Source organism: Mya arenaria, chromosome 7 (assembly GCF_026914265.1).
Source record: "Mya arenaria isolate MELC-2E11 chromosome 7, ASM2691426v1".
Taxonomy (NCBI): Eukaryota; Metazoa; Mollusca; class Bivalvia; order Myida; family Myidae; genus Mya; species Mya arenaria.
Genome location: NC_069128.1, coordinates 11,069,953 through 11,085,581, shown reverse-complemented (window position 1 = coordinate 11,085,581; position 15,629 = coordinate 11,069,953). Strand labels below are relative to the sequence as shown.

At 35.5% G+C, this 15,629-nt stretch overlaps 1 protein-coding gene across 1 annotated transcript; it reads right to left on the bottom strand.

Moving 5' to 3' along the window:
* Positions 1 to 11,280: 11,280 nt before the first annotated feature.
* LOC128240511 (NXPE family member 4-like) lies at positions 11,281 to 13,593 on the bottom strand. Its single transcript, XM_052957165.1, has 2 exons — positions 13,581 to 13,593; positions 11,281 to 13,070 (listed from the first exon to the last, which is right to left on the bottom strand). Exons 1-2 carry the CDS (start codon positions 13,591 to 13,593, stop codon positions 11,554 to 11,556), a joined length of 1,530 nt encoding a protein of 509 aa, XP_052813125.1. The 3' UTR covers positions 11,281 to 11,553.
* Positions 13,594 to 15,629: the final 2,036 nt, after the last annotated feature.

Below are 15,629 nucleotides of genomic sequence, written 5' to 3'. Positions count from 1 at the left end.
ATCCGCAAAAAATGAATATATTTTGGCTCCAGGAACTGCATACTTGATATACAAGTTGATCATGACCAGTACATGACCACCATTGATTTTGAGATCAAAAGGTCAAGGTCGCGGTGAACTTCAGGTGAAAAACGATATGTTGGCGGTGACCTAAAACTGTTTTCTGCTCAATCACTAAAGTACGCTCGCATTGAGGAACGTCATGCTTGGTATGCCAGTTGGGCATGACTAGTATATGACCATATTGATTTGAGATCAGTAGGTCAAAGGTCAGGGTCGAAGGGTCATTGTCGAAAATAAAAAACGGTTACCGCTCAATTTCTTTAGAACACTTTCATCCAGGATATTCATACTTGGTATGCCAGTAGGTCATGACTAGTAGATGAACCCTATTAATTTTCAAGCCTGTAGGTGAAAGGTCAAATGGACCTGGAGGTAAAATCACGGTTTTCGCTGAATAACTAAAGACCCTTTGATCCTAGAAACTTCATACTTGGTTTGCTAGTTGGTCTTGATTAGCAGATGACCCCTATTGAATTCTAGGTCAAGGTCACAGTGACCTACAAGTGAAAAACAATTTGTTGGTCACCTGTCCGCGCATCACACTTCTTTTCGTTCAATAACTAAAGAACACTTGGACCCAGGAACTTCATACTCAGGAACTTCATACTTTGAATGCAGGTTGGTCATTACAAGTAGACGACCCTTATGTGTGTGCGTCTCCAGTTCAAAGAAAAAATGTATGTTTATCGTTGTTTATTTTTTACCTACGAACACACAATGGGGGAGACCGGCGCTTTTTCATAAAAGCAACCTGTAGTTTTGTCTGTTTTCGAACAAAAGAAAAAAAAGCTAAGAAGTGTCATGGCAATACTGTCGTCAGTGCGCAAACAAAACATTAACCTTTACAATGTATCTAAAACCATTGAAGATTGGACGACTTATTGTACTAAACATTACATACATGTTTATCAAGGCCAATAACTTTGGCTGTGGTAGTTGTTGAGTTATCCCCATTGTTCAACTGAAAAATCAACAGTCGACTGTTTAAGTATAAGATAGTAAACGAAAATCATCATTACTCAATACTTTTATGAAAAATTACCAATAAGTATATTAATATCCTTATCTTGTTTGAAAGTGTCGGTTTTATAGGAATTGACACCGTGGTCAACGCTCCAAGCTTAAACAGCATGTTATTGTTAGAAATCAAAGCAAGATAAAGACGACCTGTATCAATACATTTAACCATTATTTAGGAGCAGGTGGTTTAAGGACCATGAGACGCTCAACGAGAGACAAAAAACAACACATAAAGTTATTATTTTTGAATGATCATAAACGATCATAACTAAATTAAATTAAATTTATATACAAATATAATACAGAGTTTCACTCTTAAAGGGACTTGACACCAGATGGCCCCAATATCGGCAAATGCAGTATGTCTTCAAAACAAGCTTAAAATGGTCGATACGAGCTAGTATGTAGTCGATTATTCATCACTTTTGAGAACTAAAAGAATATTTCGTCGCTGACTCGTTTGAGTTTGTTTAAAAATAGAGCATTTCGGTGTCCAAGCTTAAAGAGAGTATATTTGGCATGTGAAAGTCACGTGATTAGTACAGATACATATACCGATGTAATTTTTAAATTAACTGGTATTTACGTGGTAGACGAACCCGTCTCAATTTCAATTAAGAAAGATTACGCAAATACTGGAAAGAAACATGAGTCCTTATCAATGTAATACACTATTTAGTAAGATTCAATCGTTGAACACACAGATCAATTTCATGTTAGTTTTTGACAATTTTCTTTCTTTTTCTTGCAAGTGTATCATCTGGCGTCTAGTCACTTAAAACTGATACACGTATAGTAAAGTTCATATCCAATTTGTCATTGAAATCGTTAATAATTCATACAGTACTATTACATGGATTTTAGCTTTGTAGGAAACCACAAACATGAGAATAAACACATTTGACATAAATATTGAATTACTAGTATTTAAAATTTAGTTTGTCTCCCTTTGACCGTCAATGAGAAATCTGTAGAGATCACGTTGGTTCGAGTATTCAACCTTGCACATATCGGGGACAGTCCACCAGAAGCATGCGATCCAGATGATACGGTAAAACATTCCGTAATACAAATATGCCTAAGCCACGGAACAATCCGGTCACACTAGATAAAGCTCTTCCCAGCTTGCCGTCGAAGACCAAGCTGTTGCAAATGACAATGAATATTAATTAATACTTATGATAAGTATTTGATTTATTGCCTTGAAGTTTTGTACAAAGGTTCTCCTTTATCCAATCTGCTGAATTTACCAAGTTAAAAATGTATTTTTTATGCAAAGTATGGCACTTTATTATTCAATATTTGTTAAAGTTTTGCATGTAAGCATACATAAGTCAATATTCAATTAACTACTTGATGTTTGACATTGAAACTTCATACAAGAATTCCCAAATACCAAACCTAATTAACTAATTAATTACGATAACAATAGTGCATGACATACAAGTATATATATTTAATATTCGCTAATAAATTCAGGTAAAACTCAAAAACGGCGGAATAGTCGAGCGCGTTGTTACTGTGGCGGCTCTTGCTATACACGTTGTTTTTTCATTGTTTTAAAATAACTGTTAGTTATTTGATTTATGTATGTTGTTGAGTTGTTAACTCTTTGTAGAAGTTTTTCAATAGGTTAATATCCTTTAATATAAATAGTCTATAGTATAAGAACATGTTCTGTCTATCTGCCTGTATATAATTATACGCTTCGAATACGCCAACAAATATCGATAATCGCGTTAACTAATTCTTTCAACGAAGTGAAATTGTGAACATAATTCTACCAATAGTTTTGTTTCTTCATGCTGCAAACACATTCAATATTTTTGAAAAATGCATCCGAATGGTCGATTTTAGCACTACATTAGACACTTGGGGTAGCTAGGTGTTTTAACTCATTGCAGGAGGACTGCCGACCATTTCCCTGCCCAACAGGAACGATAGGAAACACTTCAGCGCAAAACCAGCTCCTGAAAAGTCGGACGAGGATGTCCAGTCCAATTCACGTGAGTTACACGCTGTCCATTGTTTCAATTTTTAATCTGAGATAGGTAAATTAAGGTGGAGCAGGTCAGCCCCATAAAAACTGTGCTCTGATACCGATGGTGGGATGGGGGGGGGGGGGTGTATTGCAATGTATTATCTTTAGAACAAATCGAATCATTTGTTAACCTTAATTGTTTTTAGCGTTTGACGTTATATGTTATAATTCTTGTTTCACAGCAAATTGATGTTTATAATTATACTATTTCGGTTGAGCTGATGTTTAATGAAAATATCTCATTGAGTGACGTTTTTTTACTTATATGAAAACGCAAAAGAATGCACAAAGTTATTGCAATTTCCAAATGAAACAAGGTTTTCTGGATTTCATGAATGGGAAATCATATACCTTGGTGGAGAGTATGACTATTACAATGAGCGAGACGCATATTTTCACAGTATATTTATTGCTTTCCTGGGTTTCTTTGGTGATTAAAGAAATATAGAAGGCATCTTGGAAGAATCCCAGACCCTGGCAGAAGGACGATGGACGCTGAAGCTAGCAAATATGTTAATAGTTCTGAAAGCTGCATTTTATAAACCTATTCAGGTATCATTTGAGCCTGATTTTGACAATACTTTGCCTCGCCGCAAACGATATATAAAAAGAGCTTGGCGCCTAACACCCGATTAAACAGGTATAAAACAGTGCTCGCATGGCATTCAACGCATTTAATATACCGATAGAATCGGACGTTCAAAGGCAGCTCCTAATATATAAACACGATTTGCTGATTTTAGACCATTCAAATGCTGCAACCGAAGAAAGATATATAACGCATTTGTACTACCGATCCGATGAGAACCACCTCACAGAAATGAACTATTGTGACCAGATTCATCTATTGGACACGGAGTTTAAACTTATGTTTTCCGATACTGTTCTGTACTATTAGAAACTTGATAAGTATTTACATCTTGGAGAATCTGAATTGCGCAAAGATCCCGTGTCTGTGAATTACGCCAACATGACAAGGGTTTGTTTACGCTCTACCAACTGTGTACTGCCGCCAGCATCTGGTTTGGCGCTATCTTAAATGATTTCAGGATGGGAAAAAATATCTATTGTTTGATTTCTTTAAATCAATAGTCCTGGTATTTAATGGTAGCATCTGATTGGGTATTTCCATATGAATGACGTCATTGAGACATAAATCTCTTTAAAAAATTATTATACATATGTAGTTGGAATTCCTTTCCTGCTAACTTGTTTGCTTGTGCGTGAGCTTTATTTTTACCTTACACCTTTTACTTATTTTTCGTGAATCCCTTTTTTAAAGATGCATCATTTGAGTTCAGGTTTACGATGTACACCGATGCTCGTAATTCGATCGGGCGATTGGTACTTATGCACAGTGGCTCCATATAATGTTTATATTATACCTTACATATATGTGTCCCTTCTTTGTATATATAAAATATCGGTCCGTATATCACTGTATTTTGATAAAAATCCAGTTTTAGGACGTTCGCGTTTCAATATTTTGGCCAGTCTGGACTTCGCCAAAAATGTAATATGGATCGCTGACGTCATACAACTGGTAAGTGCTGCTTCCTATTTTCACAACTGCGAAAATTTGTCGCAAGTAAACATTTTGGCTTTGTTCGATAAAACACATCTAAATCGCTTTAAGAAATATTGAAAGGTATAACCTTTTCGGTATAATATAATATAGTATTTACACACCACTTCTGGCCATATGGCATTATAAGGACCGGCCAGTCAGTCCACGAAGGTGCTAACCCCTCTGTCCATTTACACTTTCGGTGGCTGATTGGCCGGTCCTTATAATGTCATACGACCCTTAATAGTGTGTACTATTTCTTAAATATCTTTGACAGAGAATTGCCTGCTGATTTATAATACGTTAAATATATGACTGAAAAAGAACATAAGATATAATTATTTTGCAGTTTGTATTTTTGCTCTATATTTTAACTTAAATCAGACATCAAATAACATGTTTGCAAGCCAAAATAGCTTGTTTGTAAAAAAATTGTTAGGGATATTTGTACGTACTTTTCTATGCTCAAACTTAATTCTTTTAAATGATTCTAAAATATTATGCGGTCACAAGGCATGCAAAAACATTTAATTATGCACCGGATACCTTATATTCAAGTGTTGAGACAGTAACAATAGACCAACGGGTGAAACTTTTACCATTGTATTTAAAGTGAATTGACATTAAGAAAAAATATATCACATAGATATAGCATGGTACACGTCATCTGTCTGATCTACCGGTCAAGTGCGTAGGTCTGGTAACAAAATGTCAAATTCGCTATAGACAAAGACCAGCCAGTATGCAACTAGTTGAAGCTGTCCCGTGTTATGTCTGATTTTCTTTCTGGTATTCACATAGCATCATGAAAAAGAAAGCCTTCCTAAACTCTGGCTCCAGATATATATGTTTGTTAATGGGCGTATCCCGATTTGCACTGTATTATTAATATGGCTAAGATTCTCTATACAAAAGGAATGGTATGTGAAATCCTGTCAATGTCTTTGTAGCAAGAAATATTTTTACCCATTATATCAACGATAACCCGAGTCTAAAGAAACATTTGATTGCATAGCAGCGATTAAGCTTTCGTAACTGCACAGAGCACCTACGGAGTGAAATTCTCACGGAAATAATTTATTTCCGACACCACTCCTTTGCTCGATGCAATAAGTAATTAACAAATGTTAACAAATCTAAGCAATAAAACAATTAGAATGACCTTTGAGAGACTCTAACACTTTCGTTTTTCAAAAGCAGTAAGTCAGATCCAATGTTACATTGGATACATTAACAATTAATGAATAGTTCATCAAGAAATATTGGAACGCTTGGAATGGTTAGATAAAAACGACAAACAGACGGACTGAAGTAGTATTCTAAACTTGTTTATAGTACATCGCCAACATAATACAAATGATGAACGGCACATAAAGCATCACATTCAATCAATATGTAAACATACATAACCGGGTTAATTATCTTTTATTAGAGCCGTTTTCTTGGGGTATGCAACCTTGCATTTATTCAATCTTTTAAAAGCATCTCACACCTATCCCGTTATTAAAAATCCGGTACTCTCTCGCAACCTAGCAATGATGTCGGTCGAGCGGTCAAGCCTTGACACCGCTAAAATTTCTCAGCTTGCCGTGCTTGATTCAGTTTCTAATGGAACGTAATGAATACTGTTATTATTTATTAAATGTGTGTGGTTTTCTTGGAAGATTGATGGGAAGTCACGCATTGCCTTTCATTTTGGACATTTCCCACAGCTTTCGCGTGAACTGTATGTAAACATATCCCGAATCATGGAAAATATCACCACTGATATAGATAGATAAGTTGCAGATACATAGCTGCCACCATATATTATGACAGAAAGTTCTTGAAAGTATAACATTCTCACGGTATGTTGATAAGCGAATGCCCTGAAAATATGTCTGAAACAATGAGGGCTGATTAAGAAGAACTGAGTTAATTTAATAATTTCATAACAATTGTGATGTACCCCCAATTTAAATCTTTATACTTTAAGAAACATTAAGTTCATTGCTAATTATGGATACCGTAAAATATTTATGCAATCGCTGCTTGACATGTATTTAAATAATGGCACCTGTACAGATGTTGTGCATGTGTGTATTTCGTCTGAATTGGGTCAGTATCGCACAGTAATCTTTATTTAACAAAGAAAACACTCACATGAAAAGAACAGTACAACCTCATCCTTATTTAACTTTAAGTTAGTTTTGCTATGGGACGTGGACTGTTTGCACTTTCAAAGGCTGTTCATCTGAATTATATCTATATATGAACGTACGATACTTCACATAGGTTCTATATATGTATACTTATTAAGTTATTATTAAAGAATATGGCTACTAAGCAATTGATACAATCGTGTGGTTGTCTTTGTTTTAAAGATAACAAAATTTTCCATATTACACCATAATCATACGCACCATAACCTGTCAGATCTGCCAGCTGAAAACATGTCGTATGACGTCACAAAATAAACGTCATCATGGTATAAATCCAACGATATTACTAAATGCTAATACTAGTTACGCCCCTGTTAAAGAAATCATACTAATTTATTCCTTCTATAAACGGCATTATAGTCTATAGCCGATAATGCTCATTACATCAGACATTTTCTTCGAGACAATTTAAATCTTAACATGTGTAACTACTATCCAAACAACATGGCATGGTTCCTTTTGATGCATTTTGTGCTCAGTTTATAAATTATTGGACTCATTATAACTATTTTGCACAGTTATTATATATCATACATTTTATTAAGGATTTCTTTTCAAAAATAGAATCGCAGACACGAATAATTTTTGTAAAATTTTTAGAAAACCAAAGAAAGTTTTAAGTCAGCCCTTACATGTGACGTATTCAAGACGTAATGCCCATGACTAGTTGTGTGCATTTTAAGACCCACAAACTGAATTAACCATAGAATTTTAAAAGTTTAAGAGGCTTATGAACTGAAGTTAATTTAGTTAATTTGAGAAATCAGATTTTTGGAACAGATTTACAATGAACAAAATTTGTAATTACATAGTTTTGTTTTGCTCTCTTTCCGGAGTGTTTGGCAGTGAACCACGATATAGTTCACGTTTTGAATACGATGAACAAATGTTGGAAAAAATGATTAGGATGGAAATAGATTATGAAAAATGGGAAAAGAGAATTGATGAACAGGTGAACAAAATGGTGCAAACAATGGAATCTTTAGAATCCTTTGTTGAAAACAAAGTCATTCAAGTGCAAGAAGAAACGGAAAATGCCATACGTAACTATGAAAGCCGATTTAATGCGAGTCTCGGGGCGTTAAGAGACACTGACAAAGGTAATATGTTTTTTTACTCAACATTGGAAGTAAATATAAACATGGTCCTATATAGCATTATAGGTACATGTATATCTAAATAAGTAACAAAACAAATAAACATTATTCAGTTTTGCAAAACACTAGATCCCTAAACTGTGTATAGACATTGAAGTTTTTCTTTACTTTTAATATGATATCATGAAACCCTTTTTGAACATCAAATTTGAGTGTCCTTTCTTTCTACAAAATAATTACTCATTATGCAAATATGAATTTTTGCAGAACAAGCCACTGCCTTACCCGACGTTTTGTTCAGAGCTCGAGGAGTTGTAGACCACACGCTTGTCGTAAACCAAACTATGGTGTTTAGTGAAGTCATGTACAACATCGGTGATGGGTATGACAGTGCATCCGGGATATTTAGAACTCCCGTAAACGGAACATACCTTTTTAACGTGCATTTGTGCCAATACAAAGGGCATAGCATTTTTTATGCAATTGTAGCTAATGGTGTAACGGTTTCAAGTGGACTTTCTTACGAAAATTCCGGATATGTTTGCATATCTGGCGAAGTTGTCATCAAACTTAATGAAAATGATACAGTCTATGTGAAGTCCTTGCATGATGACGTTCAACTTCTTAGAACAGCACTTAGCTCTTTGTACAGCTACGGCATTAAAGCTCAAACTTTTTCCGGCGTACTTATACGATAAAGATTTCTTAAAACGTATTGGCCGAAGTGTACCAACGGTGTATTCAATAAACCCTCTATCAGATAAGTAAAACCAGTATCCTTATCAAATTAACACATTGCCTAGCACATAGCACAAATTACACAATTAACTCTACATGGAAGTTGAAGGGAACTTTTTGTTCATGTGAAAAGAACAAAGTGACGCATGGATCAAGAGAGCTTATTCAAAACACGAAAAAAACATGTTAAGTGTTAATTACCATCTAATGACCTACTTCTCTGAAATTTGCAATGAGTACTTTATTTTATATGCATACTTAGCTACGTATATTACTTATAAGGTATTTGTGAAACAGCGTAATATGTGACGTTATTGCGAGGCATACAAATGTTATGGTTTATGTTGATTAACAACATGTGGGCTCGAATAAGTTCAAATCCGTACCGGCAAAGCTTCTCAAACATGATTGATCAAACCAGTCACCTGATTAAAAACACTCGGAAATGGATTTGTATTGGAATATTACAATATTGAATTCACAGTATTTATAATGAAGTTTACGGTGGTTTTAAAGTATGCATGTAGTCTGAGGTTAAAACTGGGTCACATACTTTATTCAGGAAAAGTGAAGCTCTGATCGAGAGAGGGTATTTAGTAGACCAGTATATACTAAATGTTAAAGCTGCACTCTTAACAGATCGAACGTTTTGACAACTTTATTTTTTTGTTTTGGAATCAGCCAATTTTTGCGAAAATCTATGGAAACCAGTTATATAAGACTGCTGACAAAAATTAGATCGCAAATTTTTATATTTACGTTCAAAAATTATTGTTGTATGCATTTTTCTAAAACCGTTAGTAACGGTTTAAGCCAAAAAACATCATTTTCGAACGGAAGTATGCAAATCTGCGATCTGATCTTTTCTCGGCAAATTTGTATCATTGGTGTGCACATTTTTACGCCAACATTTGCTTTTTCCAAGACAAGAAATAAAAAAAAGTTGTAAAAAATGGTATATCTGTGAGAGCGCAGCTTTAAGTGCAAACACTAGTTTAGCATTACGATTGTTAATTAACGATTACCGCGACATTGATATCTCTTCATCTCTATGAACATGATAATTGCTTGAACAGACGGATCAAACTGTTATGTATATATTGCTGACGTATCTGTGTGTAAATGTGATACTAGTATCTATAATGATTTGCAGCCGGAATATTGGAATAAATTTCAATGTCGTAAATCAATGATATGAGGATTATGCATTTTTCATTTTGTATTTTTACACTTTGTATCCCTAAAGCGAAATTGCATGTTTGTAAAATGTTTTCATTTAAATTATAGTTTTGTTTCTGCTTATTTGTTGTCATATTCCGAAATAAAAGAAGTTATGTTAATGACAAAAATGTCTATATATCTCATTGTCAAGGTTAAATACAACTATTACTAATGTCTCATTGGGCTACAACAAACCATCAAAAGGGATCTGTATTATAGCTTGCCGAGACTTATGTTAAAAGTTTGCATTTGCATTCGCAAAAATACTGTATGACATGAATCTAGTGATAATTTACTATTTAATTTTAAGTTATATATATGCAAAAAGCTACAGAAACAAGCTCAGTAGCAAAAAGTTTAAACATAAACCCGGTTTAGTGGCACTGGGCAAACGCCAAAGACATAGAACACAAAATCACAAACAAGAAACATAGAAGAACAGCACATATTGTTGTAATATAACACATAATGTTGTCCTATTTTCATCATAATGAAAAATATAATGTTTGATATAAATACGTTTCAGATATTCAAAACATTATTTTTTGACGTTCAAAGAATTTTGATTTACAAAACGTTGCAATTAATTGTTGATTTATTAAAATGTGTGTTCTATCTTTTTTTATAAAGCTTACAATATATTAAAACTGACAACGCCGTGTGGTTTATTCACATTAAGTTATATTTTTTCTCATATCCATTTCATTTCTTCACTTTATAATCAATATGTAATATGTACAACCAGCTTAAAAGAGTGATACTAGGGAAACATAGTGTATGCTTCAGTGTTTTCTTCTTATTTATGTCTTGAATATTTTGTATTGTGCTTGTATCGCTTGTCTTTTTTCAGGTACTATAACTGCAATTAATACATTAATTAAGCTTAGCCTCATTGTCTTGAAAATGATGAGAAAGAGTTTTTAAACATATCACTAAACAATATGTATCCGAGTATGTCATAAAAAAAGAAGAAAGAAAAGAAGTTGTGTCTTTTATTTTTCCAAACATTACACTTTCAAAATGGAAATGCAATTAAGGCTATATATGTGGCGCTGAAGCAGTTTCGGTCAGTAGTGATAAAATACATTTTTAAATATACATTTTTTCTTAATTCATGGCATATTGAATTGTGTCGTGAGCTTAGTATTATATTCGAATAGGTGTGCTTTAATTAAATCTAAAACAACAGACTGTTGTCCAGAATGCCCCTTTTGTGGGAAATTTAGGTAAATACCGTATTCTGGAGGCAAATGGGAATATACCAAATTCCAGAGGGAAATGGCTTTATATCATATTCTGTGGGAAAATTAGGTATATACCGTATTCTGGAAGGAAATGGCTTTATATCATATTTTGTGGAAAAATTAGGTAAATACCGTATTCTGGAGGCAAATGGGAATATACGAAATTCCAGAGGGAAATGGCTTTATATCATATTTTGTGGGAAAATTAGGTAAATACCATGTTCTGGGGGAAAATGGAGGATACGAAATTCCAGAAGGAAATGGGCTTATAGTATAGCCTGTATTATTTGAATGTAAAAGATAATTTCAAATTACCTTTAATTTTTATTATCAGGCGAATGGATTTTTTTTCGGATGATACTCAGCATACATAAGCCAGAAATTGATCAATTTGAGCATCCAGGGTTTGGCCTTCTGGGTGAAGCATTATGCTGCCATACGCGACACTTATAGAAAATGTGTCAAGGTAAATTACCTTGTCTAGAATAGAGTTTAATTCCTCATAAATTATTTCACGGTACATAAGGGCTATTCTGACATCAAACCACTTATCATCTTGTGAACACTGGTGCGGCCCTTTAAAAAGTACTTTCGAAAGAGGATACTTTGCTTTCAACATGGTAATTGGTTTAACTAAACTTCTTAGTCTTCTTCGCAAAACTTCCAGGGGGTACTTTTGGAGATGTGTGTTCATTGTTATTAAAATGATTATTTCAGACCCATCGATGGACAATGAACGTTTGTATAGTATGTCCCAAAGTTTGCCAGCAATGGAAGAAGAAACACATTTGGCGACGCTCCCCCCGCAGTGGTACGGCATAGAATGGATTGACCATTCAAAATGCATATTCTGTCTTGGATCAGTGAATAATAAACCATTAACGTTCTTTCGAATATGATTTGAGGAGTTAAGTTTTGATATGATATTTTCGAAATACTGCCTCACAGTGGAATCCCCCATGACGTAAAATCGTTTCCCTGCGAAGCAGCGCCGGATGGTGGCTGTATCCCTGACCTGCGTGTGGCGGCAGTGTAGCATTCGCCAGCCATGGTTAACCCCCAGTCCTGTTGGGTATGTTTCATTCCATGAAAACAGTGCTGATCGGATTTTGCACTCAGTTTGATTTAGTTCGAAGTTGTATACACTTTTCTCTCCCGCAAAGTATCTATTTGTATTTGAACACGATGCGGAAATGTTCAATACGATTGTGTTTTTAAGTTCAGCCACAAGTGGACGAAATATAATACCGGAATCGTTTCTTTTAAGTACGTCGAATTTCCGAGGTGTCCATAAAACTATAGGAGATCTGCAAGAGAGTTGTCGACTTTTAGGTTGCCCACAATAAATTGTCATGTTAAAATTGTGTTTTGTTAGGTTGCATATCTTATCGTAGCCTACAACATTCGGCACAGCAGAACAAGGTGTACTTTCTGTAAAATTTGTTTCTTGAAATATGACCCACACACCGTAAGGGCTCTTCAAAGAATACACGGAATCCCCATAAAGCTCCATGGCCAAGAACCGCCTGCAGGAGTTTGCGTATTGAGAAGCAATTATGGCACGAATCTCCGTAGGTCCCGACCAAAACACCTTTACAGTGGCGACATACGTGCCATCTCCGTTGTCGGTCACTGTACCAGCAACGACCGCAACAGGCTCTTCTGTTTTGGTATTCATCGAACCACTAGATGGAAGCCTAAGTGCCCGCACTGTAACCACATCTCCCCCGCGACTTTTCGGTCGTCCTGTGACGTCATACAAACGGATCAACACATGCAGTTCGTTTGTGTGTATGTTGTGACTCAGCAGAGACAAGTTCGAATAAAGGCCTGACGACAATTCACTGGAGGAACCACACACTGTGTTTGCATCTTCGCCTGAAGGACAACACAAATGTAATTGATGTAGTTATAACTAAATTATTTATCATTAAATTGATGAACTTAATATAAAACTGCTGTAAAATTCTTTCTTGAATCAATATCCTCGCCGGATCTCACAATTCGTTATCATGACGCCCGAACAAATCTGGTGTTTGGGCTTAAAACATTTCATTTTTCATGGAGAATTCGTATTTCTATTTACTTACTTTCAAATCTTAATCAGCAATAATTCATATTACAAAGTAAACTTACTGAAGGAAAAATGTAAGTTCGTGGTGAATTCTGAATGTCGTTTTCGAGATAAAAACGTGTAGTCCTTAAAGACATGTCCGTCTGTCTGGAACGACAGTTCTCTGTTTGGAATATCTAAGTTTCGCTCCGAACTTGTTACAGGCTCAAGATCTATGAAATTATTCCAATTTATATAAACACAAGCAAGTGTCATTATCACTAGCACAATAAAGTGTCCTAGTTTCAGATTAAATACACTGCACGTGAATTTACTTTTCCTCGCCATTACAAACGTCTACGTGTATTTTCCATTTCAGGCCTATACTCATCGAAACTCATTATTTAAAACAGAAAATCCATATATGTTATTAGTTTATTCGGGATCGTTGGTATAAGAGTGAGGTTGTGCACACAAACTGGTTTAAACCCCCAGTAAATTTACATTATACTGACAGTTTCAAGGCGGTACCTAACAATCCTTGATAAACAAACCTAGTTATTTATATAGTGTATATGCATTGTGTTGTTTGAGGATTTTTGTGTTGTTGTTCCATGTTTGTGATTTTTTTTGTGCTCTATGTCTATATGTGTTTACCCTATGCCATTAAACGGGGTTTATGTGTAAACTTTTGGCCATTGAGCTTTTTTCTGTAGTTTTTCACATAGTAATTATTAGTTTGATGATAAGAGTTTATTTATACTCGCACTCGGGCAAAGCCCATTTAGCGAGTGCCCCGATTATATGTTGAGTAATATTTTTAGAGCATAGTGCACAAACAGAATGTAACCTTAGCTAACCTCGTTGTTTAACGTACACAAGTGTATAGCACTGTCACACGGGAACCCCATTTAACGTCCCTCCTAGAGGACGATTAGTATTTGCTTAGTGGTGCGGTTGGGAATCGGACCGGCAACCCCTAGATTGACATTCAAGTTTGTAAGCACTAGACCACGGATACACCACAAAGAAGTCGTGTTGCAAAACGGTACTTTCTTCAAGATGTCTTAACCTGTGCAATCTGACAACACATTACACATTACATTGCACCGATGGTTTGCCACGCATACGATTTTTTATAATCGTCATTTATATAAACTAAGAGCAAGCATTATGGGACGTGTTGAGGGTCTAGTTTGTTTGTTTTAGGTGTTTGTAATTGTGTATGTGGTGTATATATGTGTGTATCTAGCTCATTGTCGTTTGAACCATATCCTCGTGACCCTTAACAGTGTTTATTATTGAATTATCGGCTACTGGGCCTGTCCCTGCAGGTTTCATCGTATGATTGAAGCTTTGACTGATCGTGGTTTTTGCCCCGCCATAATACCACCAATGGAATTTCGAATCGTCTGTAACATCTCTAGCCTATCATTTGACTTTACACATCAAAGACAACCCGTCTGTCACCGTCAGCGATTTGTTCTATACTTTCACGTATCACGTGGAACTAGCTTCTGAAGAACACCTGCAAGAACGAGGCGGTGTCAAACGACACTCTTTGAAGTGCCGAAATTGACGTTTAGAAACCTCCATTGAATCGGAGTGTCTTTTCGGTTCAAAACTGTTTTACGATCGCGCTTTTTTAACTGATTGGCGATCATTTTTCCCAACTTGTTGTTTATTTGTTTTCAAACAGGAGTTTACCATACTTACGAAATTATGTTGGCCCGATATCATTACCCGACGTTGGCCAAATCTCATGATGCTAATCTAGACACCGTTGACCCAACGCATGGGGCTTATAATGGTGCAAAGCGATATCTTCGGCAGTATGATATTCGCCCAAAATTAAATACGGTCGAACACCGTTGACTCGAAATCACAGAGAATACCTCAAGCCTCGGAAAATTCGAGCCAAACATCAACGCTTAGCTTCAGTCAAAATAAATCGGTCCTTAACATTTAGTTCGAGCAAGCGAGGAGTTCTAGCCAAGCGAATTCGAGCCAACGGGGTTCGAATGTATGACGATAACCCAACTTTGGCACAACGTCGGTGGGTAACTGGATTCGATTTGGTAAAAGACCGAAGGCGGAGCTCCGTAAGCGGTATAGACTGCGCTATATTTCCTTTCAAATGGTAAAACATTAGAAAAGTTATTTTTGTTTAAAATCTTCAATCAAAGCGAAATATTGCCTTCAGACGTAGCATTTATGACGCAATTTATCATGTGGTATACACACACTGTTTCTAATACATGACAGTGATTCAAACCACGGTCATTCCATCCCAGACCATTTGCTGCTTTCCAATTTTATGGGTTTTGAAGCTAAATGGTTTGTCATTTAAAAAAACAACTTGATAAACAAGTCAACAGTTTATT